The sequence below is a fragment of the Pocillopora damicornis genome, chromosome 3 (genome assembly GCF_964200805.1).
Source record: "Pocillopora damicornis chromosome 3, jaPocDami1.2, whole genome shotgun sequence".
Taxonomy (NCBI): domain Eukaryota; kingdom Metazoa; phylum Cnidaria; class Anthozoa; order Scleractinia; family Pocilloporidae; genus Pocillopora; species Pocillopora damicornis.
The window spans coordinates 21,668,265-21,694,796 of NC_142672.1; the positions used below are offsets into that span (position 1 = coordinate 21,668,265).

A 26,532-nucleotide genomic window follows, 5' to 3' on the forward strand; every position below is an offset into this window, starting at 1 on the left:
TAACTGCTCTTGTGATCACAACAGTAGAATTTACTCTTTCCATGTTGTTTGGAAAGATACATGGAATTGCAATACGGCATCAGGTTCTGTGTCTACTGTGTTAAGAGGGGAGGGGAGGGGATGGGAAGGGGAGAGGAAGGTGTTGAGTTTTGTGCAAGTATTCATATGACCTTCAACTGGATAAGAAAGTCTCACTACTTAATTTTTGGAGTCCTTTTCCCATATATTTTGTACATGCTACAAGAAGAGGTCATTCATCCAAGTTAAGCTTACAAAACTTACATCAGTATTGTCAGGCTTGTCCAATCAGTCAGCATATCTTATCTACTGATTAATTTAATTATTGGTGACGTAATCAATATTAGCAACTGAAAACAACATCCAAAGGTCAAGTTTAGAGTCCAGTCCAGGTCCAGTCCTTCCTTTCCAGCTGCCTAAGGAAAGGTTCAAGATTAGGACGATCACACCTCTTCAAGTGCTTCTCGATTGACATTACATCCCGAAATCCATTCATTATTTCATCAAGTCCACTCTGCTCTTTTCTCAAAACTTATTAGGTCGATCCATGCGCCGACTGCCCCTTCCCCTCCCCTGAAGGAATCCGCCCTCACCGGTGTTATTAGTAGTACCAATTACGTCAAGAGAAGAAAATTATGAATTCCCTTTTTTATTTATATTTTTCAGTATTTCTGTGCCTTTCGGTCTTCCCACTGGTTCCTGTATCGATTTCCTGACTAACCTAAACGAATGCAGGTGCATAATCCTGTCCAGAGGGCAAAGAGGGGAATCAAGAACGAACTAAACTGCCGAACGTCAGTCTAAAAAAATCTCCTAAGAACAAGCAAAAAAGGGACGTAAATTTGGATTTATTTGAAACTAGTTCTGAATTTTGCGTGAAGAATGCGTGTGTCCATGCCCATTAAAAAACCATAGACATATTTACATGTTTGCAGAGGCTCATTGTGCGAGCTTGGACTTCCTGTGGCAATACCGTATTACGCCAAACGACGGCAGCGAAGGATATGAAGAGTTCCACTGATCTCCGTGTAGATACACAGCAAATGAGTCGGGTGACCACCCGGGTAGGGGTAGTCGTGACTAAGGACTGTTTGAGTGACAGCGACATCTAGTCATGTTGTCACGTTACTGTCACCTCCAAAAGTCTTTAACAGAACCATTCTTATCCGGGAGTCCACACCACATCATTAAGTTTTGCTCCTGGGCTCAATCAGCTTACAAACTAAGACGAAGCTATTTTTTCCTATTTCCTTTAATTTGGCTATGACTGTTTAAGATCTCATTCGGAGGCGTGGCTTTCACGTGAGGGTGGAAGGGGAGGTTAACACACGTTCTCATACTTCTAATATTAGAACTCGAAAATTTTACCAGCCCAAAGAAAAAACTACGTTAAAATAAGCTGTTCAAATGTGATGAGCCTTTCACCTAGGATGATGGCAAAAAAAGCGTTTAAATTAATTATAAAACAGAGAGCATTTGTCTCGCAGGATTTGTTTAAGACGTACCCTAAAGAGCTTAAGCTCTTCAAAACACCTTGAACTCTCCAATGATGGGAATCGTAAATCTTCTTAAATCCCAAGTACGAAAGCTGATACATGTCTTTGGCATCTTCGAGGCCTCCCGTCGCCATGTAAGCGTTGCCAAGGAGCTGTCTTGTCTCTGCAATTAAGTGTTCCAAGTTGGCACTCATGTCCATTCGAAGGAGAATGTTTAAGGCTGTCTTGTGCAAAAAAATCGCCTCTTCTAGCTCCCTCGAGGCGCTGTGGGCGACTCCTAAACTGTTTAGGGCCGTCGCAACTGAGGTATGCCCCTCTCCCCAAGTACGATTAAAGATATGCAGTGCTCTTTGTAAGACCATCTTGGCTTTTTGTCCTTCACCTAGACGAGTGTACACCACCCCTAGATCGTTTAAAGCCTCTCCAAGTATGAAGTGCTCCGGATCAAAGACCTTCTCCTTAATAGACGTGGAGCGTTCCAGAACAATCTTAGCCTTGCTTAAATGTCCTTGATCTCTATACATGAATCCGAGAAAATTCAGTGCCTCGGCCACATGAGGGTGTAACTCTCCGTGAAAGTCCTCGAGTATTTGCAATCCACGTTCTGTATGTTGTGTGGCGTTATTGAAGTCTCCAAGCCGATAATAGACAGTTCCAATGGTGGTATAAAGCCTCCCCACGCTAGCATGACTTGGGCCATATATCTCTTGCAGCATGATCAATGAGCGATTATACAACCGCAGTGCATCATAGTACTTCCCAAGGCGGCTATAAACAACAGCTAGGTTAAGAAGTGAACCTGAAATATACACTCGGTGGTCCCCGGATAACTGCTTTAGTAGACTAAGTGACCACTCATGCGCAGACTGAGCAATGGCAAGGTTACCTAGGTAACGATAAATGATTCCGAGTTTATGTAGAGTACTTGCCTTGCCTAAGAAAACCTCTTGGTCGTTATCACTGCTTGTAGTGTGTTCTCCTGTACTGTTGTCAGTGACGTTTGTGCGATAAAAATCAAATGCAAGCTCATGAAGATCCTTTGATCGGTAAGGATACCCTAAGCCACGGTACATCGCTCCTAAGATGTTCAAAAGAAGTGGCTTTGTTCTGTTTAAGACAACTGTATCGTCATTTACTTTTTTAATAAGTTGCGCAATCCCTGTCGAAGTCTTGTTTATTGCGGTCATGAAATGCTCTTTTTGCAACTTTGAGGCTCCGCTATGCAGGCTTAGAACAAGGAGAATTGTCTGTAAGTCAAACCGAGAGCCGTTGTTTGCCTGCAAGTTTGCCAGAGTCACTATTTCATTTAGTCTGAATTCGTTTGTTGTGGCCTTGATCAAACCTGGCCAATACCCAGAGTTGTGCGCAAAGAACTGCAGGAAGGTGTCTGAAAAACTGACTCTCATCACATCTTCCATCTTCAAGCCTTCCCTCGAGGAAAATATGCATAGCGAGGTCAGGATATCTAAACATTCAGAGCCAAAAACAATGTTAGATTCTGTTACCGTGGCGTTTTCCGCGTTTAGCAAAGATGAGGTTGTGAAATTTAGCTGCCGCTCAAAGGATGAAACGAGTCGTTGAAAGACATCTGAGATCAGCAGCTGGCTGTTACTGAAATCTGCATTAGTACTGATCGTCAGATTGCAAAATGCTGAATTAAGGCAGCTCGGGTTATAACGACTTACCTTGCAAACGCGACGGAAAACTTCTCGGATTACCTGATGAGTGTGCAGAGTTTGGTGGTTCTCCTGACCCGCCACTTTAAAAAGCACGTTCCTTAAGGAGTTTCGGACTTGCGCTTCTGTGAATTGATGGCTCGAGTTCGTTTTCAAGAAGTCGAGGACGTAGGATAGACTAAGCGGCGACGTATCTGTAAATCCAATACAGGTGATTTCCCGAATCACTGGATCAATCTGAGCCGAATGCTTAACCGCTTTTAGAGCAGCGGTGTACATGGCAACATCGTACTTCGAAGCCTCGCTTTCTTGCCATTCCAGTTCCTCTTCCATTCCAAGGAAGTCAATGTCTCGATTGAACTCAGATATGTAGTTCGAATAAGAGTATGTAGAACGCTTGGGGGGACCTTGGCGTACGCTTTCTATGTAAATCGCCGCGGTTGCGACAGCGAGTGGTTGCCTTCCGAGAATAATCGCGAGTTTCTTAGCATTGTGCTCATTGTTTTTGTCTAATCCTGTAATTAGTTGCAGAAGTTTAATAGAATCATTTAGGGTCATACCCTCGTATAAATCCTGCACTTCTACGTAATCACTTAGTCTTGTCAAAGACACGCGCTTTTCTAGAGTAACGATAACTACAAAAGTCGTAAAATGCTGACTTCCCGGCTCAAGGTTAAGGTAGTTGAACAACCACTTCAACTCTCGCACGTTGTCGAAAATCAATACTGGGCGACTGTTTCGTTGTTTAAGAAGCTCGCAAAGTTTTGCATAATATATCTTAAGTTTCATTTCAGTTTTCAAATCATCTCCTTCTTTTGCGAACAAACCGCCAATTTTATGATCCAGCTCTTCTTTTAATTGTTTTATACCGTCCGTCTTTTCTGCTGAACTTTTGCTGAGTGCAGAAATTGAGTCGGCAAAGCTTGATATGAGCGAAGTGACAGTGGCAGCCTGGATTGTTACTATGTCAACCGGTCTACGGTCTTGCTTCAGAGATTCATTTAAACGAAGCCCCACTTGTCTAGCGAGTTCCGATTTCCCCGAACCTGGACCGCCGATCAAATACATGTGAACCTGCTTTCCATCATGTTCTTTGGACATTGCCGTTATCCGTCTCGTTACGTTCGAAAGTTCCTCCTCACGCCAAACCCATCGATGCCTTGGAGGCCACGAGACTCCATTGAAATAAACGCTTGGTAAATCAGGTGGAAAAAGCCGCAGCCAAACACTGGTTGCCTTATCGTAGACTTTAAACAACTCAGGAATTATCGAAACAAAATAAACCAATAGGATTACAACAAGTATAAGCAATATAAAGAGAGCTGTTTTCGGGTGAGGGTCCTTTAACTCCAAGATAAATTTTATCACTTGCTTAGGCAGCTTGAACAGTGGAAGTTCGTCCATAAAGTCACAAAGACGACTTGCTAATGTAGGATTACTTGATTGGGCTGCGGGTTTGGATTTTCCTCCTTTAGGTCTCCTTTTTATTCTAGTTTGGTTCCCCTGAACTCCAGTTGGAGCTGCATTGAGCCGCTGTGTTGAAGATCGAGTGGGGCGAGATGTCCGGCTTCTGGTTAACACCATCTTGAACGAGAGAAGTATACCGATCGATGGAAACGTTCAACGCAGTTATGTTGACTACGGAGAATGCTTTCACTTTAAAGAAAGCATTTGCCACGTTCCATCGCGCTGTTAATCAGTTTGGTAGGCAGCGTAATGCACTCCACACTCGCTAATTTTAAATCGGATTCGAGTTTGGTCAATCAATCCACTTGAGATGTCTCGAAATCCTAAGTCCAATGCATCACTGTCTTTCGTGACAGCAGGATAGCGGAATACAATTAACTTTAATTTTCCTTTGACGTCATTGCTTCTTCGAGCACGTAACTGGTTACATTGCACGCTATTATGATTGAAAGGCCTGGGGATGAACACATTCAACTCAATCCGTTGTGAGTTGGACTGCGCATATTCTTTCCTTTTCTTTTCCTTTTAAATTTAAGCTGTCCATTTTCAATCATACCAAATGTAGCTTGTTTTCTTGCCTTGGCTTATTTTTACGTTATATGTGCAGGATCAAGGAACGAGCGCTGAACTTCCCGGTAGGTTCTGAAGTTGTTTACACCTAATTTTATTCTAGAAACCTACGTGTATCTTTGTGGAGAATCGAGGCCCTTAATGTTCTTGTAAATAAGCTGTGATTTTTTCGTCCTCACAATTTACTTCAGGTTGTCTCAGCTTAGGAATTATTGAACTGTATATCACCGAGGACCCCTCGTGTCATTATCCGTTTCAATTAATGTCAATGAGCTTCGAAGGCGTTTCTAAATGTTTACTGTACAGTAAACATTTACAAACGCCTTCTCATGTCGTTGTCGCAGTTGGCCTTTGAGTCGCAGGTAATTCTCTGAGGAGTTCTTTCTGAAGATATTTGGTTATTGTGGATTGCCTTTGGGAGAACACAACAGACTCGGCTCTGTTACCTGCGATCCACTTGGATTGTGATCATGATTCCAAAGTTCTTCTTTTGACAATTTGTTGTTACCCTTGCTGTATATATTGTATGCTAAATGGTCGATAGTTTTTTTTTATCACTAGACTGTTGTTATAGGGGTTTCTTACACTAAACTGTCCAATCTGTAGACAGGATGCGAGCTGGCTTTAAATGTAAGACTAGTCTGTAATGGGGGTTACTTACACCAACTAACCACTCTAGTCACACGAAAGCCCTTAATAACTTGGTTCAATTTCATTGGAATCATTGTATATTTCCTATTTATATGATAAGCTGAACTATGTGTGCATTTACATGGGTTCCTATTCATGATCTATTGCTTTTTTTTCATATAAAAGAAATAGATTCCATGTTTTGGTAGGTCTGTACAGTGACGGATCAGAGCTGAAGATTATCAATGACACTTGCCTATGCCTAGTGTGCCCCTTTTTGTTCTTACCATGTTTTGGTGTGATCTGTAGTCTGTTACCAAACAGGTGCACTGCAACATGAAATCTATTTGTTAAAATGCATTTCTGTAATCCAGCTGATTTTAGTGGCTGCAAAGTACCCAAAGGTGCTCAATGGGACATAGGCAATCCACATAATAAGACTTGGGGATGCTTTTGATGTTCAGGGGTTACTGGTAGCTGATGTTGTGATTTGCCTTTGAGCTTTTTGAGCTTTTTCACTCTGGTTAGTGTGAAGAATTTTGGATTGACTGATCTTGGCTGAAGAGCCCTATTCATTAGTGTTATTAGGCTTAGAGGCCTTGTTCAAGTTCACAAGAATTGCATTCTTTAATCCTTTAAACCCTAAGAGTGACCAACATCTAATTTCTCCTTACAGTAAGACTGCTAAATCATTTATTAGGATCATGATGATATAGCCAATGATTCCCAACCCAAGAAGTGTTGATTGTTATACAAATTCTCCTTATCAGTACTAAGGGAAATATACAAAGAAGAGTGTGAAGAACATGGATACTGATGTAAGGGTATAGTAGGTTAATGACACATAGTAAGGTCAGAACACTCAGGGTAGCAAATCACTTGGGGTGTGATGTCTGTTGCTGGAATGAAAATATTTTGAATTGAAATTGGTTTGAATTTTTGCTATGGCTGCAATTTTGAATAAAAGGACTTGTTTTCAGAGCAATGCACGAGGACATGCATGTTGCTTTGTTGCAGAGAACTGTAGCAGGGACTTGTTACTGAGTGTGTCTTAATCTACACTCTTTCAGTGCTACTCTTTACCCAAAGTCAAAATGAAGCATGGTAAGCTCTTGTACAGGGTTAGCGGTCATGGTGATATACGCTTTGTGTATCACATAGCTAACCTAGAATAAATGTTTTATTTGAACATCTTAGCTTGATACACAAATGGGGCTGCACTTACTGACAAAATATGGCTGAAACCACAAGATACCCATTAAGGGTACAACCTGTGATAGACTTATCTCATTTGTGCAAGAAGTAATAATGGGTGAGGGGGGGGAAGGCTACTTGGGTCTATTTTTACTGGGTATGTGCCACTGGCCTCTCAAAACCCTTACCCCATTATTTGTTCAACTATAGACCCCATCAGTAGTCACATTTGGTAATATGATGACAAAATTTAATGGCAATAATAATCCCTGCTTACCAGAATTTTCTAGCCCCCAAAATGCCAAAAATGTGTGACCCCATGCTAGTAACTCTATTGTAAGAACAATCCCATTATAGTCAATCCACATAGAAAAGTGACCTCACTGAGCGGCATATCCCTGCTGGTCTTATTACTAGTAAGTACTACCCCATCCCCTCTCCCATGGAAGTTAGCCTGAAAAACCATTAGGAAGTGTGGCTTTTCCTGTGAAATCATTGAACAAGTAGAGTAAACCAAGCATTCAGGTAATTTGTTAAAAAAAAAAGAAAAAAAACTGTCAGAAGTGCATACTTATTATTTCTCTTAATTGTCAGATGTAACACACTGAAGAGAGTGAAGCAGACAGAGCAGAGCCACCTTGCCTTCAAGATGCAGCAGTCAGCGACTAAAAAGAAAGCGTAAGAGAAATATGTTTTTCATTCTTGTCAGGTCATTTTGGGAAAAAAAATTTATAGATACTATTAAATTCATGTAATTCTCCTTACTGTCTGTCATACAATTCTTATGATGTACTTGTAAGTTTGGAGAATTTGGTATTGGATCAACTCTTAATCCCCTGATGTATTTTTTACTTGATTCTCATCAACTGTCTGCTTGATATTGTACTGATATTGTAAGGAGAAGTTTTTTCAGCCACTCATGGGAGTTGAATGATTAACAAGATAACAAGAGTGTGAACACCTGAAATATCCCTAGAATGTCATGAAGTTGATATAAATAAGTGGATCAGATGTGGCATGATCAAACTTTTAGGAGTAACAGTGATTTGGTTTTATGACTTTGGTGATTGACTGTTGTCATGATCACCTTGAAGGCCCACAATCGATAATGGTCATCGCTTAATGGATTTTCTAAATGTGTGTTTGTTTTGATTGTGACAGTTTAATAAAACAATGAGCAGTTTATGTTCTTCCAAGGACATAAATATGTTTGGGCCCTGCCACAGATTCATTTTAGCAAAAAATGCTATGGGAGGTTTAAATTGACTTGGGCGCAAAGAAATAAAAATAATGAAAAGAAGTGACTAGAAAACAGTCTCAATAATCATGCCAGCAGGCTAAAGTAAACTGTAGCCTGCAAAATGCACCACAATGCCATACAAAGTGAATGAATGGCTGACTCATTGTAACTCTCTGAATGCATGAATGAATGATAGAATGAACAAAGAACTGAATAAATGAAATTAATGAAATGAAAGTTGTAAAAAATATTGAAGAAAAACAAACTGAAGTAGAGGATTTACTTTCCATAAAATTACTTTTTTTGGTGTTACTTTTGACAGAGATTTGAAAGTGATCATTCTTGGTGATACTAGTGTTGGAAAAACCTCATTGATTCAAAGATATCTTAATGGAGTCTTTACAGGAGATACTATCAGTGTAAGTGTTTTATAAGAGCTTCAGAAAATTGAATTGAATTGTCTGAAAATTACCTCTTTAAGAAAATAACAAGGTTGAACCTTGTACAATACACAACTTGAAGCTCAGTGTTAGTCAGAGAACCCACAAGGTAATCAAAAGTTAGGCTGTGGAATCCCTATTGGTAACTGAATCTTCATCTTTTCCCCCATACCCTTTATTCCTATTTTCATAATTTTAATGCCTTTTTAAAATTTTCTCTTTCTTGAGTCCATTGCATTGCTGCATTGTTAAGTTTATCCCAGACCTATCACTCAGCAAACTGCAACAGTGAGCACATGAGGGGCTGACAGTTGGTCCATGAATGACCGAACACTGGTTGACAGACCACCAGGAATAAGTTCTTTAATCTTACCAACCCCTACTGGCTACAAGAAATTTATGGCCATATAGACTATATGATTACACCACATGTAGGTTTATATGAGACATTTAATGCCTAAAATTGTCAAATTTTTTTTGGCTGAAATGCTTTAACTGTCATGTCTCCCACAGACTATTGGAGCATCTTTCTTTCTAAAGCAGTGGGGACCATACAATGTTGCCATCTGGGTAATGGTGTTTTTATGTGTATTCTATAGATTACTAAACAATTATTCCATGAGCACGCACTGGATATGGGATGATAGATAGCCGCTGTAGAATGCTGAGTTGGCCATAATCATATCATATCCTACTAGTGCAAGTGGATTAATTCTTTCATCAAGAACGCCCCCAAACATGGATAAACCTTCCCAATTTTAACATTAACTCATTTTCATGTTATAATGGCTCATAACACATATGGCTTGGCCAATGAAAACTTTTGAATTGCATTATCCAATGATCCAGTTTTGAATAAAAGCAATTACTGTGAAATGATTGTTAATTATCACTTTTAGAGCAAATTTGATATAGACGTCGGAAAAACCAAAACTAAAGCTATCACATGGCCAGTCAGGTTAAAATCATCATCAGCCAAAGGGAACTCAAAGCGAAGAAAACCAATCTACCAAAAGCGTGGGAAAACACAGGTGTTTGGTCACACGTGGCACTCGGTTTACTTCTGATTGGTTGAAAGAATACCACGAGTTTTGTAGAACAATCACAGAGCGACGTTTAACAAATTCAAGGTAATCCCGGATTACTTTTGAAACCCAATATCAAGCAGCCATTCATTAACTTGAAAAAGTTGTCATCGTTGCCTTTCGACGTTATCAGTGCTTCCGGTCGAGTCATTATTTTACGACTTTTTTAAGGTTTCCAGTACACATAACAGGTGATCAGGATCAAAATGGGATCTCCTTTTTCCAACAGTACTCCAGTTTTGGAGAACTGGTGTGTATTCCATAAGGAAAACAACAAAAACATTTTTTGTTTACAGGAAAAAACTGTTAAAAGGTTGTACAAGGGGAGAGCGGATGGAGGGGGAGAAGGCAGCGGATGGAGGAGGAGGGGGCAGCGGATGCTCAGCATAGAAGATAAGAAATAGGCAAAGAGTGCCTGTGGAAAGATGTTTCATCGAAAGTGTAGTCAGCATACTTAAAATAATTTTTTCTTTTTCGTTTTAGGACACGGCAGGTGAAGAGAGATACTCAGGCCTGTCTTCATTTTACTGTCGGGGCGCTTCAGCAGCTATTCTAGCTTATGACATTTCACAGGGCAAATCTCTTCGCGCGCTAAGGGAGCGCTATCTACAACTGCTGGACGCATCCGAACCAAACTGTCTTGTAGTGGTAGTAGGCACAAAAAAAGATATTATAACGAGCAGTTCTCGGGAAATTCCATCCTCCGCTGGCGAAATATTAGCTTTGGAACTAAATGAAAAGAAGGGAAGACCTACCGGTAGTTTCAACGAGAAACCATTCTTTGAAACGAGTGCAAAATCTGGTGAAAACGTTCAGAAAGTTTTTGATTTTATATTGAACACCTGTTTGCCTTTGGACGATGAAGGAACTGCAAAGAGGTTATTGCGACAAACGACGGGCATTGATCTTGAAAATAAGTCACAGATGCAAAACGAAAGTACGAAGAAATGCTGCTGAGAATATCCAAAGCCACAATCCTAACCTAGGTTTCGAACGATTGGAAATGTTATTCAGGGAATGGAAAATAATTACCGCGATGAACTCTGCTTCTTATACCACGATCAACTGGTAACTTTTTGATTGCAAGCAATTTTTCTTAAAATTTCTTTTCTTTTGATTGAATGAAAAGAGTCTACGGCAACTGGGACATCGGTTGTTGCAGAAAAGATCCTCTACGAAGTAGCCCTATTTTGCATCTGATTTTATCTAGAGACGGTTCTACTTGGCATAAGATGGTGGTTGGTGTGGGCCTTTGCAGGCAGGCAGTATGATAGAGAGGGGCCTGTGTTACCTATCATAAAGCGACGGCTCTTTCAGGTTATACGTTAAAGTTTGTAACCTCTGCCCCCTTCACAATAGCGAAACATGTTTGGTTCAACAGAGTTTAACCAAGGATATATGTAAACAGTTTACATTCTCTTGGTTTAACAGAATGAGAATTCGCAATAGAAAATGAAAAACCGAAGTTTACATTTGGTTCAAGTAACACTAACTTTTGTAATTTGAGGTCGACAAACATAAATTCAAGCAACTTCTATGAAGAAACCAATAAAAAGCCGCATTAGACAGAGCAGTTTAAAAATTTATTTTAGCTTTGTTTTAGCTTTGGTGTTAACAGTACATGAGTTTACCCAGTCCTACTGCTTAAATTCATTCACCAAGACTTACTTGACCTGTGTACCTCGCACTACTGATTTAGACTCAAGCCCGTATCGGTCCGTGCTTCCATCCTCTCCATCGCAAGAAAGCGAAGAAAACTGAACAAAACAACGGACTGAATTGACCCTTCATGATATATGGGACGGACACTGGTACACTCAACTTTTTACGCAGAATCTAAACAGAATCTAACATTTCTCTCGAGAAAATCACGAAGTGACGCCCAAGTGGGCCGACGAAAATAAATCAAATCGTAAAGACGCAGAGTAACTGTATGATATTATCATTGTGATATTATTATCATCATTATTAGTAATCGTAATAGGACTGAGTGGAGTCTAATTCGGTCTGTTACCAAAATCGGACACCGTGCAGAGAGTATCCGATTTGTTTATCGCGAATATGATTGGTACGACATGAGGTCAATAAGGGATAGCGTTATAGGGTTTTTTTTTTTTTTCGGCTGGGTGGGTTGAGATGGGATACTTTGTGTACCTAATGTTTTCAATTTTGTAACAAAAAGAGCATAACTTTCAAAAGAACGAAAATGTCGCATTACTTCACCTTGAGAGAACGAAAAAATCCTAATTTATCTGAAGTCCCACAGGTATTTTGTGGTCTTTTGTCTCTATTTTCTGAATACTTCTAAGCAAAAGTAAAGTGCATCGGCGCCACGCTCACCGTAGTCTCCTTCGCAGCCGTTGTTTGGTCTCGTCGCACAACGCCCTGTATTCCCCGTTGGAGAAAGTGCGTTGCGTGACGAAACAAAGTAACACTTACCGCCATTCCTCTACCTGACAGAAAATCAAAACGACGAAAAGAAAACTGAAAGTCTGTTATATTTCCAATAGACCCTAACCACAGATATATTGCGATCTCGAATAAAGTAAAGATACATTGAACAAGAGGAAAGGATAATATTTCAAAGAAGGCTCCTTGATTGGTTGTTGCCTATTTGGACTTTGCCCTCTGTGTGAGGAATACGTGGTTAAAATCTGGGCTGTATTTTAGCGTAGAAAAAGTCAAAACGCGGGAGAATTGCGTGGAAAACTCCCTGTCAGTAGCATTTTGTTCTATGTAGTCTATGGCCAGTGGGGTTGGATCGTGTGCTTAGAATACGTGATAAAATGCAGGTTGCTTACAAGGAAATGACATGTGAGGCATGTGAGCGAAGTATAATGAGGCAAAATGGAATTTGATTGGTGGAATACAATTCAAGCACGTAAAAAAATGCCTAGTGCAAGATCCAAATGCTGTTATGACTGATGCGAGATACATACCCTAACCCTAACCCTAACCCTAAACCCTAATGTGGCAATCTGATTTCTGCGAGAAACATACCACTCTGCACGCTAACATTGAGTTTTTTTTCTATTGAAAAAATTAATAACTCAAAAAGCGAACTTATGGGGTCTGTCACTCATATCATTACAGCAGCACTGGAAAAAGATTAGGTGGGTATAATTTGTATGCGTGTTATTAACATTATTATCGTGAACATTAAGTATCAGGATGCAGTCATTTCGTTTTTTTTATTTGAAGTCAAAACTTACTGATTTTTTTTTTACAAAACAGAGTTTAGAATAAAAGAAGTTACCTTCTATTCTCTATTCATTTAGTTATTGAAGGTCAAGCGTGGAGTTTGGGTGATTGACGCACATTTTTCTGTTGGATGATATTCCGGCACAAATCAGAAAAGCAGAAAATCGACTCGACAAAAAGTGTTCGTATCAACGTCAAGTTACCTCGATTTGAGGCCTGTAATGTTGTTGGTTATTAGGGTGGGTACAAATCTTGATTAACCTGTTTGACGGGAAAACAACTTTTTTCCGCTACTTTTAACTACTATTTGCCAGCAGATCAGTTTAAATTTGCAAGCCTTCTCGATGGAACACCATCAAAACTAACGTTGAAGGCGAAGGAAAATTTTCGTCTTCACGGTAAGGCATATTTTTGCCAAAAAAAAAAAATCGCACCACGATGATGGGAAAAAAATCATTTGAGGGTAAGTGGTTTGGTTTTTGTGATGGTATGTTCCACCGTTTTTGACGGTTTCTTGAACGTTGTGCACAACGCTCAATTTTACGTCCGAAATGAAAGTTTAAATCTTTGATTATGATGTTTGTGATTTAAATACAGGAAGCAAACGGACTGGCGAAAGTAAGACAGCGATAATGGAGAACACGAACCAGAGGCTGAAACTTGAACTAGAAGATAAAGAAATCGAGCATCAAAGCGAAGGTGAGACAACCATGGCGGTTATGCCATGTCTTAAACTTTGAAGAGGATAGGAAAATCATTTCCAGTTTCTTTAACACTCTGGGGAAAAAACTTTGTTAGGTGGATAAAATATTTTAGGAAATTTATCCAAAAGCAGGGGAGTTAAAAAAATTTCTTTTTGCTGTTAATACAACACTCCCGATTTGTTAATTTTCATAATTGCATTTGCATAATGTTGCTCAATTTGCAGAGGACGGTGAGATCAATGAAAGAAAGGCATCAAGCGAAGGAGAAGATGAAAAAAAGCCAGTTAACGATCTGAAACATGAAGTGACAAACGGAAATGAAGGATTGGAGGGGCTTAACGACAGTAGAGGTATGAAGCATTTCTCACGCACTGAGTCAACTACTCTTCGATAATTGGATACAATTCTTCTTATCGATACTGAAATACAGATAAGCATCAATTCAATAAATATAAACTGCTTAGTGAAAAGTCTTTTTCTGAATGATTGTGTAACGATTTCGTCGTTATTAATTTAATGAGAAATCAAGTTAACCACATGTGTGCGCTTTTACGATTACCTAATAACGGGTACTTTAGATTATTTAATACCTTTTCCATAGCACTTGTACATGAAAATAACGAAAAGATTTTGATAGCATGGCGCTTTGTTGTGTTATTCAAGATAAATGAGTCATGGAACTAAGAACTTAGATTTTACTTTCCTTACCGACAATAATTAACTTTGGACTAACTCATTAGACTTGCCTTTACGTCGAGAGACTCTTTGATCTTGCCGCGTTCATTCGGTGATTACTTCGTCGTAACAAGAAGATTGCGATTGATTTCCGTAATAAATCACAGTATTACCGTACTATTGGTTCACTGGTTTATGTTGCGCATGGCTTGGCTGCAAAGAGATATATATAAGAATTTCAGGAGGTATTGTGAATCATTCCATGATTTTCAGTATAAATGGCAGTCCCTTTCAGACCAAGAACGTTTCTTGAGATGTCTCTGTGCGATCAATTTATTTGTGGTGTCAAGGCTGTGAGCAAGAGTTTGCAATTATTTCTCATAAGCATTAGAAGATCAAGAATAATAAAAAAAAACAATTATCGAGATCATTATTTTTATGTACAGTAGAAGAAAAAGAACATACCTACTTCCTCGTTCCCCTTGGTATCTAATTTTAAAAGAGTTCGTATTGGGAGGCGGAGCAAATTGATAAAACCCCTCTCAAAAAGCAAAAAAAAAAAAAAAATTGAGATCATTATTTTTTTATGCGCAGTGGAAGAAAGGAACATGCAGAAGTCCTTGTCCCCCCAACTACCTAACTTAGGGTCCGCAAAGAGAGTCGAAGCAAATTGATAAAACCTTCTAAACAAGAAAAATTTCGAGATCATCTCGTTTACGGTGGTAGACAAGGAACATGCCGACATCCCTGTCCATCTTGACATCTTAATACAAGTCCCTAGGCAAGAGTCGAAGCAAATTAATAAAACTCTCTTCGAAACAACTATAGAGTTCACAGCAGATTATTTGGACTTCTCAGTACCTTGCCACTTACCGTCCGTGGTATTTAAGTAAAGAAGAATGTCTGAAAAACTTTTTGGATAGGCCAAGGCACATTAAAGAAAGGAACATAAGGAACAATACACCACGGCTACTCTGATCCATCCCACTACATAGAACCCAGTTGCAAAGAAAAATAGCCAGGAAATACCATCATCGGGACTTGCGATTTATTTCACCCTGGATAGAAGTATGTACCAATTGAAGAGAAATATTTAGCAGACACTAAGCCAACTTTCCAGCACATCAGTTGTCAGCGTCATCTGAAGCTGAGACAAAAAACCAGAATCGTATGTAGTTCGTCTCTTTTGGTAGTAAATAGGATACTCGTTTATTTAGGTGAGACAGGTTCACCAAAGGAAACTTCTTCTGTAGAAGAATTTACAATGTACCGTGTTCTTACATACAATACGCAGTTGTGCGCACCAGCCCTTTCAAGAAAATTTTAATAAAAATAACCCCAAGCTCAACCGAGAATAAAGCGTGAAATGATGAAATGATGAAAGCATACCCATTTTCCATCTCCATTCTAAGAATCAAATGAGGAAACAGATATTGAAAACGAAAAGAAAAAGAACAGAAAACATAGCTCCCACATCGGCAGCTAAAGGTCTATGCTTGAAGTTGCAAGGAGGAGAGCAATGAAGTTGTCACCAAATTTAATCAAAAGTTTGCCATCAGAAGTGTATCTCTCAGCATTTCATGGACATAATGCGCTGAAAAGATCATGATAGCCATTCCTTCTTAAAGAAATTCTCCAAACATCGCAATTAAAGCTTTTCTTGGAAAAATGAATTAAGTTGAATGCATAAGAAAACCTGAATTTAAAAAGTAACGTGTTCACGACTTAAAAGCGATTCTGTAAGATAACATCGAAAGGGGTTGATCATCAGCCGTTGCAATTCTAAATTATTAACAATAAGTTGATTCGTTATGAAATTTAATTCACGAAAAATAGTGATACTCTTTATTTACGTCTATCAATCATATAATGTTCTTATCAGGGAGCCAAATTGGTCATAGCAAGACAAAAAATACAGCAAAGAAACGCAAAGCAAGTTTTGGGGACGAGTTTGAGAGTAGAAAAAGGCAAAACGTTATCATGGCATGGGACATGAGAAACCATAAAACAGACAGAGGAAATGCAGTGAAGATAGTAAATTGTCAAGTTCAGATGCCAAAGGTTGCCCGCAGATGCCATTTTAATGAAACTCTCATTGAGAGTTGTGACACAGACGATCTGCAGAACAATAGCCCAGGTATCAGCCAAAATGAACACAGAGTCAAAATTCGGCAGCATAGATGTATTTCCCGCATGCAGTCGGAGATGATGTCAGAGAGTACAAATTGTAAGTTGGCTGGCTGTCCGGAGAATCATGAACACATAATGGATAGGGGAAACGCATTATCGCAGTTTGATCGTAGTTACCCAAGTGCACTGGGAACACCCAAACAACGTTCGAGGAAAGGAATACCGTGCAGGCGCCTTCGAGAGAATGCCGTTAAATTTAAGAAGGAGAGGTGTAAATATGCAGAAAAAAGGGAGGATTGTGGAATGAATGACTTACCATGGAAGAGATCATCAAAAGAGGAACCTCATGCCCACCCAATTCAAACTGAGAAATTTGAATACAGAGAAAGAGGTATGGTTAACGCTTATAAATAAGATAAAAAAACCAACTGTTGTACCAAAAACCCTTTTAAAAAATGAACTTTTGTCAGGGAGGAGAGAGTAACTATGCCGTATTACCTGATCGAGAGAAAGAAAAAACATTTTATCAAAGTGATGTGAGACTCATCGGTAATTGGCAGTGGAAACGGTTAATCTACAATTATAAAAAGTCCCCGTTTTCTTCTTAGGTGAACTCGGTGAACTACGAATGAGTCTGAAAAACCATGATATATTGGGGAGGAATGTGCTGGAAATTGAAGAAACAATCCCTGTTGAAGATAACAAAAACAAAAGCAAGAACACAAAGACCATTAGTTCTGGTCGATATGTAACTACCGTTAGGAAAACGAAAGATGAAATCAATTTCGGAGATATATGGATTAATGGCGAAAACAATAGATGTTCCATACTCACTAGTGGAACAAGTCAACACCAGTCATATGAAGATTATGAACGCTTCTTGTATAGTAGCGATGAAGCCATGGTAGAGCCCGAAATTGCACGGAAGAACGGCAAAGAAATTTCATTGAACTCACCCGTGCACAAAACATTGGATTCTGCTGAGATGTCAAGGCGCCAAAGTCACTTTAGATCGGTAAGTTAGAACTATTTGGGAGACGAACTCTGATACGTGCTGCAACATGAGAAGCGTACCAGAAAGACGTGTTAGCAAGTGTGCCTGCAAGATGGGCCATCCTCTTCGCCGGCGTCTCTCCTGCTTATGTCCTCACCGTCTCTACGGCAGCACCCATGGGGGTCTGCTCAGAGACCAATTTTTGGTTTGTTGGTCAATATTCATACAAGCCAACTGATATTCATAAAGATATTTAGTTTCTCGTGATCAAACTGAGTTCATCGTTGGTTTGGATTAAACTTATTCAGAGAGAAAAGTGTTAAGTTTGTGGTAGAAAGAGATAAAAGTAAGTTAATTGAATATTTCTCATTTTAAATGGTCTAGTTTTCCACGGGGTATGGAAAGCAACGATTTATCCCTGGGATTAATTATCACCCCTACATGACGGTTTCCAATGCACTTCCGAACCTGCCATCACTCCCTTGGAGACGTTTTGAAAATGTTTGCAATGATATGCTGCCTGTGCAGTTGAACCACCCTGTCAGAGGACTTCCCTTAACCAGTGACAGAATGAAAACGTATCCAAAGTTTCTGAAAGGGAAAGTGGAGGTGAGAATAATCAAACAAGGCAAACAATCTCTTTCTCTAGCTTGTTTAGGTGCAGGACCAGTCACCTACCGTTTGATGTCTTCTTACATACACATATACACACGTACTTTATATGTTAACTTAGGTCGAAATTGGCAGCTGAAAAAGCTGGTGTGGACCTAAGATGATCAAATTTAGAATCGCAACACTTGGTGGTGGTGTTGCAAAATTGTTAAAGTATACGGTGTGGAGAGCTATCGAGGACACTAGCTATTAACATTATGAACTCCTTACTAGAATAATGTCCTAGCGCTGAATAGTAATAACCTTTGATCCATAAATTTTGTCGCTTTCTGCCAAATGAGCCGGGATAAGCTCAGATACTTAAGAATGGCTGCCTGTTAGGATCGAGAATCGTCCGTCAACGACCATTTTGGTGAATTGCTCATATTTTGCCCAACGATATCCTTTGGTAAACTATTTTCAAAAATCAAGTTTAAAAGTTCCGACGATTATTAAATTTTTAGAAATTGGCGAAAATTTGAAAACGCGGTTTAAGTGCGGTTTTCCGCCTATCAAATTGTCCAAAATTCACTGCAAAAACCAAGCTCCGTTGAAGGCTTAAAATGAATTCAATTAACACCAAACTTCACACGATATAAGAAAAAGCCTTCCCATCCATTTTCACTATATTAATTTTTCTGTACACATTGATACTGAGAATTTTTAAGTCTTCTTAGCAACACCCTCAAATAGCGCTTGATATGAGAGCAAAAAATAGGTTAAATTTAACGCGATAAAAGTGTACCTGGTACCTCATTTTTAAATTTTTTAACTTGATATTCGTAATATAATGATACTATTTATTTCCTGAGTAAACTTTGATGCTTTGAATCGGACCGCTTCCCTTCGAAAATACCACAAATGTTTGTGTCCAGAGCGAGCAAAATGATGTGTGTTGTGTAAACAAACGCTTATCTTATCATTCCTTCCCTGGTGGAAAAAGGTTTTAAAATAAACTTTAATTCCGGAAATGTTTGACTTGTATTCCACAAAATATTGAGTTATAGTGAAGTCGTACATTCAGAGTTGTGTGAGAGCTGAGAGAAAATAAAATCACGGTCGAAAATGTTCTTACAGTCATTTCATCGATCACCATTACAAGTATTACGATTACGAAAATTGTGACAATTGATCAGTCTGTTGAATGACTCTTAAACATTTCAGCTGCAAGGGCTTTGTTTTAGTTTGTTTTAGATATATATGTATATATAAATCAAGAATTCCAGCGAATACAGAAGGAGAACAGCATTCTTTACAAGCAGTTCAGCGTATTAACGCGAATTGTTCCTATTTATCATAATTAACCGACATCCGGTCCCAACAAACACTGGCCGCACCACATGAGACCCTAAATGGGCTGTCATCATGAAATATACCAAAGACTGAAAACAAAAACTTTACTCAAGGTCTGATAACTACACGATAACACTATTATACTTCAATCTCAGATGTATTTTCATTGAGCTTCCAACATCTCGCACCATCTTGACTAAGATGCTGTAATTCAAACACAATTTTCTCTCGTGGTAAAGCCTGTCACGTCATCACTGCCCACGAAGCTCTTGCGCAAATGGTTGAAATTTCGTAACAGATCTAAGGAAAGTTATTTCACGGACGAGTCTTGAACTTTCATACGTGCTCTCATCAGAAGTTATTATTTCTTGTCATTTTATGGCTCTCTGTAGCTATATAACGCTAGTTGGTAAGGTGACCCCTTGCGGGCGATCTCCTGATTATCCTGGTCAGGTGGAATGCATTACACTCGAGGATTGCACGAAAGATGTAACTGGACATCTATCGACTCTTGGACTGAGTGCAGATGAAGGTTCTAGAACTGAAATGAAGCTGCTATTAGCCAGAGCCGGTAAATATTGATTTTGTGTGTTTTCAGGTAACTTCATTGTGCTTATGAATGAGTGCTGCAACAGATTTAATTGGTGTTATATTTTTTACAGGTGTTTTCTTATTTGAGCAAAAGCATCTTACCCTGACTATTTGCCCACGCCATAGGGCAAACTTTGGCATACGTTGGAGGACTAGGAAAACCCTTTGAGCAATTCCAAAGGATCTAGCGACACATAAGTCCTCAAGTGCCAAAGGAAGCAACCGTGTGGATAGCCGAAAATCGATGTATATTTTTTGCAACACCAACACCTTAGTTTCAGTTGGGTCGAGTAAGTTGAATTGCTTCTGTTGATAAATGTTCTCATGAAATTGCTTTTTCTCACGTTTATTTGTAATACCTTACACAAAAAAAAAAGCACTATAAGTTTCAACTTTCTCAAGCTAGCAAATTTTATATTTGTGAGGAAACTTTGCAATTTATATTGCCAACGTTTTTTTCTCGTCTGAGTAGCTGATAATCCATTGATTGATGACAGATTGATTACTTTATACCTAGAAATAGTTGTTGATATGAGTTATTTACTTTGCTTTTTTTTAATAAAAGCAATTTGTAGGCGATGCGACGAGTTTATCTGCAGGCAAGTTGCAGATGAACAGACGCCGGCGGAGGGCGCTGGAGCAAGTACTGTGTCTACCCCTAAAGAGCCTCGAGTGGTGCAGATACCTGAACAACAGACAATGATAAGCTTCAAATATGAATTGATGATCTCAATCTTGTTTGTTAAAAGGAAAATAGTCATTTTTAGAAGAGCATAGAAATTGGAAAAAAAATCGAGGAAGAAAAAACACGTGACAAACACAAACATAGCGTGACAAACACAGTTGTTAATCTGGGACAAGGCTCCTTCGTTGATCAGTAAACTCACTGCTTTTCGGTCACTTTTTTTTATTTGAGGGGTGGGAAAGGGGAGGGGTGCTATGCCGCACTTTGGTAGGCTAATTCCTGTCCCACATTTGTTTGTTTTCTGGATGTCCCGCAACAGTACCTGGTGCTGCTGAGATTTTTTATTACCCGAAACTGATTCCCTACAAACATATACAAAGAAATCGGTTTTAGAGATTTGATGCTTATAGAGCAAACCTTTTCGTAGGTTCATGAGATGGAAACAGACCGTCCAGGAGAGGAATCAAGTGCTGGCAGTGAGTCATCTTCTGACTTGATGTTTCTGGAAATATCATCCCAGGGGTTGAAGGATGATGAGACGTTTCTCAGTCCCGATACTGCAAGCCTCGTCTCCTCAACGAGTGAAGAGAGCATCACCTCAAAGCCAAATTCCCGTGAAAAGTTGAACGAGTATCTGGTGTCCAAAAACATTGAACCTGTCTCTCAACCTTGGGTTGAGTGGGAAAAGGCCAGTGACAGCACTAAGCTTCGGTATACTAGACGAACCGCAGAGATTTTTTCTTCTGTGCTCCACGACCTAACACCCAGTTGTGCAGGTTCTCTTTGGCAAGCAGTCGTCTCTTATCCTGCCATGAACGAAGCACTCGGGCTGGACGAACTCTCCGAAACTTCCAAATGCTACCTCCAGGTCTTAGCTGAGGCATATGACAAAGCCCATGGGTGGGACACAAGACGGCAAATTCTTTCGATGATGTGTGGTGTTTCCAATTATAATGATATCTCGAGATTCATACCTGGCTTAAGTAGATATCGTTTTACCATAGCTAATCTGCATCGTCTTCAGCACGGAAGCGGCGCTTCAGTGACCCCCCAGCCTTCATCAAAGATAAGAGTCGACCCAAGACAACTGGATCACTTCTTATCTTATATAACAAGCCCCCATTTGGTGCAAGATCTGCCATTTGGGCAAAAAACACTGAAGCTCTCCTCTGGACAACTGGTTGAAGTACCCAATGTTATTCGCACCATGATACCGCAAAGGATAGTGCGTCAGTATACCCAGTACTGGAAATAGACTGGATTTGAGGCGTTCAGCGAGCGGACGGTGCTGCGTGTTTTAAATGAGTGCAAGGCCTCGACCAGAAAGTCTCTCCAAGGCCTTGACTATTTTGCAGCAGACGGGGCGCGTGCGTTCGATGAACTAGAAGGCTTGGTTCTTCAATTGGGGGAGCTTGGTCTTGGAAAGGAGTGGCAAGTGCGATACGTGAAATCATTAAAGGTGGCCAAATTCTACCTGAAGGGTGATTTCAAGGTAAGCAACCGAAAGTGTCAAGAGTTCCAAGAAAATTGGATTATGTTTTTCAAGCAGGGTGATCTTATTTCGCAAATGGATGAAAGTATAGCACAGTTCCAATGACAGGTCCACCCTGACTGGGAAATATACGTCGGTTTTGCTCTTGGTATTCGTTTTTTATCAGTATAAATTATGCTTTGTAATAGATTTTATCTTCTCAGATTATTGAGGTTATTCGATTTAGATAACATGAAGCATACATATTGCATATATTTTTTGTCGTTAATGTTGCAGTAACATGGTAATCCATGCTTTGTGTCAAGCTGTGTTTCCTATTTTCACTCAGGTTCACGTGATCTCTTCTTCTCCCGTTGCAAGTCATTGCAGTGTATTTGCTCTGAGTGACACCGAAGATTCTGACCTGCGGCAGCAATGCAAACACAACCATGATGAGCTCTATGACCAATGTGAAAGCTTGCATTCGACCCTGAACGACATATCTACTGCGGTCGATGAAGCATCTTTTACCACAGAAGAAGACAAAGACGAAGCTTTGTTTCTCGTTAGCTCTGCTACGCTTGCCATCCAGTCATGGAAGTACCATTTGCTGAGGTCGACCCATCAAGAGCAGGCTCGTTTGGACGTCATCGATGCCCTTAATTCTGGAACAGTATTCATTGTAAATGACTGGGCCATGAAGTTCTTGCCTCAGAGATATCGCGAGTTACAGACAGACTGGTTTGGTGAGCGGGGTATTTCTTGGCACATATCTGTGGTATACAGACGAATATAGGGTGTGCTACAGTGGCAAGCCTTTATCCATTTGATTCAGTCCTGTACCCAAGGAAGTTCTGCTGTTACCGCGATTATGCAACATGTTCTAGCCACATTGAAGCAAGAGTATCCTGAAATCAACAAGGCCTACTTCAGGCAAGATAAAGCCGGCTGTTACCACTCCTCCCGCACGTTAACGAAGTGCCAAGAAATTTCAGCGAACACCGGAGTGAAGATAGTCCGCGTTGATTTCAGCGACCCGTAAGGCGGGAAAGGGGCTGCAGATCGACTAGCTGCGAGCTGTAAAGGCCACATTAGGGCGTTTATTAATGAAGGCCACGATGTCTGCACCGCCAGCGACCTGAAGGAAGCTCTGCTATCCCATGGCGGTTTGGAAGGTGTACGAGTGGTTTCTCTGGATACCATCGAAGAAACGCCAGACGATGTGCAAACCATATACCATCAAAGCCCATGCGTAAAAAGGCCCCGTACTTGGCTCTACTAAAAGAGATTGTCAGCAAATGTACTTGCCAAAAGTCATCGTGATGCTGACTTTCTCTTTAGTTCAGCAGAATAGAAAAGTGAGGAAGAAACGAATTAACGGTGACTCGTTCCTAATCGTCAGTTACTAGTTATCTCATTTATAAAGCTCGTAGAGTAATTAGAAGTTCTTTCGTTTTGTTCTGTTTTTCTTTTAATCATGCCAATATTGACCCTCACTTTCCTTTTCTGGTCTTCACATCGGTAATGAAGTTTACTCATCTGGTAGCCGACACATGCAAACTGACAGACGTGAGAGTATTCAACCTACATTTCTTTCCGCTCATTTTGAAATGCGGGATTTCTTTCTATAATTTAACGACATAATTATTTCATTTGCGGTTTCTACGCAGGTATGTTTCAGCACCCCCTACACGTTTCCAATGGCGTTACGTTGCGTGACATTTATAATCACCAGGATAACAAGAACCGTCGCCTTGCATTTAATTACTTTGAAGGTCAAAAGTCGCCTTTCCATGTATTTAAACCTACAGAAAATGAGTTCTCAAAGTAAAAGATAAAAAAAATATCTAATTTATCAGCATGGAATCAAGTACTAATCTACTAAGTAGCTTCTCTCGAATGTATCTTTTGCATTACTTGAATGTGAGTTGGTGCTAATGTAATATGTACTTCACTTGCAGATTTTTAGCCAAAAAATATTTTGTAGAACCTTTTCAAATATCTTACGGAATAATTTACTTGTCACTTTACATTTTTCGAGCTACAAACCGACACAGCAGAGGCCGGATTTAATTTGGAGATTGAACAACTCGATATGATTAAATTACCTTGTTGTTTGTTTACACACTTTGCATCATTTTGCTCGCTCAAGTCACAAACACTTCTGCCATTTTCGAAGGGAAGCAATGCGATTCCGAGCATCACACTTTCCACAGTGAATGGAAAATAGCAATATTTCACGAATATGTTGTTGAAAATCTAAAATATGTGGTACCAGGTACATTTTTTTCGCGTGAAATATCACCCGTTTTTCGCTGCCATTTTACGCGGTCTGTGAGGATGTTCTTTCAAGGGCTTAAGTAATCCCAAAATCGATGTGCCCAAAAAAAATCACTCACTAGAATTGAATGAGAATAGCTGTCCTAAAATCGTGTGAAGTTTAGTGTTGATTGATTCCATTTTCATCCTTAAACGGGGCTTGGTTTTTGCAGTTAATTTTTGACTGTGCGTCATGCGGAGCCTGAGCTCCGGAAGCCTGAAAACCGCGTTTTCAGATTTTCGCAAATTTATGAAAATTTAATAATCGCTGAAACTTAAAAACATGATTTTTGAAAATAGTTTATCAAAGGGTATCTTTGAGCAAAATATGAGCAATTCACCAAAATGGTCGTTGACGGACAATTCTCGATCCTGACAGGCAGCCATTCTTAAAAGCAATTTTGAAGAACATGTTTAGCACATAGGTGAGACACAAATATATTACCTAATTCACTCTTTAATCACGACTTTTCCAACTAATGGAAACATTTCAATCTCAAAAGGAAACGGCTTCTTCGAGCCCTCAGTCCTCTCCATGTCAAGAAGATGGCAGTGAAGACATGGCTCAGACGGAGCAAACGATTCAGCAAGGAAAATGTGGAGCTTCTAAAAATAAAATGGCAAAGGAAGTACAATTTACTATTCTTATGTATGAATGATTTAGATAATTTGGTTTTATCAATTGAGTTGATACCGTAAATTGGCCACCCTAAAGAGTTTCTTAAGCCGAAGTTTCGAGCGTTAGCACTTCGTCGGAGCAAATTGTGACGTTGTGTGTTGCATGTGGTCTATACATACAGAAAGAGATGCTATTGGTAGGAACATGATAACGTGAAAAACACAAGATGAAATTAGTTGAATGAAAAGCGTTCGTTTTTGTAAGTGGGGGTTAAGAAAGACTGACGTAGTACAGCAAGAGTGGAGACTTCTTACCAAGGGGGGGAGGGGAAAACTGAGTTACTAAATCAATACTGATTATGATGAAAAAAGCGATGATGAAATGAAGTATGATGATAGTAGGGGTTTTTATTTTTCCATGAGCAAAGATTTTTCCATAAACAAAGAGCTTCCACGTGTAAATTTTGTAAAGTGCGCAATGCAAACAAGATATGGAAATAACGTGAAAATCGAGCCCCAACATGAGCGGTTGCCGCGAAAATTCCTCCCAGGGGATTCGCCCAGCTCCGAGATTATGACACCTCCCAGATTTATTGACTTTTTTTTGAAAGATACGTTTTTTCTAAATAACTCGGGTGCTTTTAAAGATTTCGGAAAATTTTTTTATGGAAACGTTAGGTTGAATGTTTGAATTCAGCTTAGTCAAAGAAAAGAAAAATCGATTTTTTGGCCCCTGAAGGTGGGAAGTAACCTTAACAGTTACACTGGGTGGCTCTCTTCTATTTAGTTTCCCTTTAAAGACTGCAAATTATGTGAGGCTACCATCAGTTGTAGCAATAAACGTCTAAAGAGATTTACAGATGCGTTTTAATTCAGTTTTGTTTCACCATTTTAACTGCATAAAATAATAATTTTCATAATAATACTAATGATACTGATACTATTGCCACTATAACTACTATTACTACTACTAATAACAATAATCTTTCTTTATTTAGGATGGCACGAAATATTAAAAGATAATCTACATGTGGCTCTCGTAAAAAATAAAAAACAGAAACAAAAGAGAATAATTCAAAACTAACAAAATTGGCATGTAAATAGTAAAAACGTCAAACCCATATCGATAACTGCAAAGTTATTTTGCAATGGATACAAAACTAACCGAGCCAAATAAGTCGTTTTCCTAATTTTGATGATAAATTGGCTTAGGGATCGAGGAGCAGTCCTTTAATTTAATGGGGAGAACTGAGACTTTTCCGCTATGCAGCTTCTTTAATTTACGTCAAAGATTTATGAATAGGCAAAAGAAAATAGGATAATGACTTTTTAAAACGTTTATTGAACATGCGGAACTAAATGAACATCTGATATACCTACATTT

The 26,532-nt window shown here is 39.4% G+C and overlaps 3 protein-coding genes, 1 long non-coding RNA gene and 1 pseudogene across 11 annotated transcripts; 4 read left to right on the forward strand and 1 right to left on the reverse strand.

Annotated features, from left to right (window-relative positions):
* Positions 1–202: 202 nt before the first annotated feature.
* LOC113671339 (uncharacterized) lies at positions 203–4,963 on the reverse strand. Its single transcript, XM_027187554.2, has one exon. The coding sequence runs from the start codon at positions 4,772–4,774 to the stop codon at positions 1,403–1,405; it is 3,372 nt and encodes a 1,123-aa protein (XP_027043355.2). The 5' UTR covers positions 4,775–4,963; the 3' UTR covers positions 203–1,402.
* LOC113671341 (ras-related protein Rab-20) lies at positions 4,957–11,750 on the forward strand. Of its 6 annotated transcripts, none has more exons than XM_089200856.1 (6): positions 4,957–5,292; positions 6,534–6,675; positions 7,646–7,729; positions 8,614–8,710; positions 9,245–9,301; positions 10,300–11,750. In XM_089200856.1, the coding sequence occupies exons 3-6, from the start codon at positions 7,701–7,703 to the stop codon at positions 10,771–10,773; spliced, it is 657 nt and encodes a 218-aa protein (XP_089056982.1). In that variant the 5' UTR covers positions 4,957–5,292; positions 6,534–6,675; positions 7,646–7,700; the 3' UTR covers positions 10,774–11,750. The 6 variants fall into 6 exon arrangements, with proteins under 6 accessions (XP_089056982.1, XP_027043358.2, XP_089056980.1 ...); XM_089200854.1 differs by lacking the exon at positions 6,534–6,675 and adding an exon at positions 6,875–6,961 and having other exon boundaries at positions 5,114–5,292; XM_089200855.1 differs by lacking the exon at positions 6,534–6,675 and adding an exon at positions 6,928–6,961 and having other exon boundaries at positions 5,124–5,292.
* Positions 11,751–13,321: 1,571 nt separating this feature from the next.
* LOC113671342 (uncharacterized) lies at positions 13,322–25,301 on the forward strand. Of its 2 annotated transcripts, XM_089200862.1 has the most exons (7): positions 13,322–13,480; positions 13,615–13,716; positions 13,946–14,071; positions 16,279–16,917; positions 17,135–17,541; positions 17,905–18,129; positions 25,034–25,301. In XM_089200862.1, the coding sequence occupies exons 1-7, from the start codon at positions 13,456–13,458 to the stop codon at positions 25,187–25,189; spliced, it is 1,680 nt and encodes a 559-aa protein (XP_089056988.1). In that variant the 5' UTR covers positions 13,322–13,455; the 3' UTR covers positions 25,190–25,301. The 2 variants fall into 2 exon arrangements, with proteins under 2 accessions (XP_089056988.1, XP_089056989.1); XM_089200863.1 differs by lacking the exon at positions 17,905–18,129.
* LOC149048821 (uncharacterized) lies at positions 21,169–22,959 on the forward strand (annotated as a pseudogene). Its single transcript, XR_016184674.1, has 2 exons — positions 21,169–22,232; positions 22,561–22,959. The product of XR_016184674.1 is annotated as an uncharacterized LOC149048821 (transcript).
* LOC149048822 (uncharacterized) lies at positions 22,963–24,923 on the forward strand. The gene is made up of 2 exons (XR_016184675.1): positions 22,963–23,569; positions 23,882–24,923. It is a non-coding gene; the product is annotated as an uncharacterized LOC149048822 (long non-coding RNA).
* Positions 25,302–26,532: the final 1,231 nt, after the last annotated feature.

What these genes read in the sequence shown, in the direction of transcription:
- LOC113671339 (XM_027187554.2), bottom strand. Translation starts at nt 4,774, where the DNA reads ATGGTGTTAACCAGAAGCCGGACATCTCGCCCCACTCGATCTTCAACA.
- LOC113671341 (XM_089200856.1), top strand. Translation starts at nt 7,701, where the DNA reads ATGCAGCAGTCAGCGACTAAAAAGAAAGC. An exon ending in TCAGCGACTAAAAAGAAAGC is followed by an intron (nt 7,730 to 8,613) that starts GTAAGAGAAATA and finishes TACTTTTGACAG; the next exon opens with AGATTTGAAAGTGATCATTC. An exon ending in TTACAGGAGATACTATCAGT is followed by an intron (nt 8,711 to 9,244) that starts GTAAGTGTTTTA and finishes TGTCTCCCACAG; the next exon opens with ACTATTGGAGCATCTTTCTT.
- LOC113671342 (XM_089200862.1), top strand. Translation starts at nt 13,456, where the DNA reads ATGATGGGAAAAAAATCATTTGAGG. An exon ending in AATCGAGCATCAAAGCGAAG is followed by an intron (nt 13,717 to 13,945) that starts GTGAGACAACCA and finishes CTCAATTTGCAG; the next exon opens with AGGACGGTGAGATCAATGAA. An exon ending in GCCAAAGTCACTTTAGATCG is followed by an intron (nt 17,542 to 17,904) that starts GTAAGTTAGAAC and finishes TAAATGGTCTAG; the next exon opens with TTTTCCACGGGGTATGGAAA.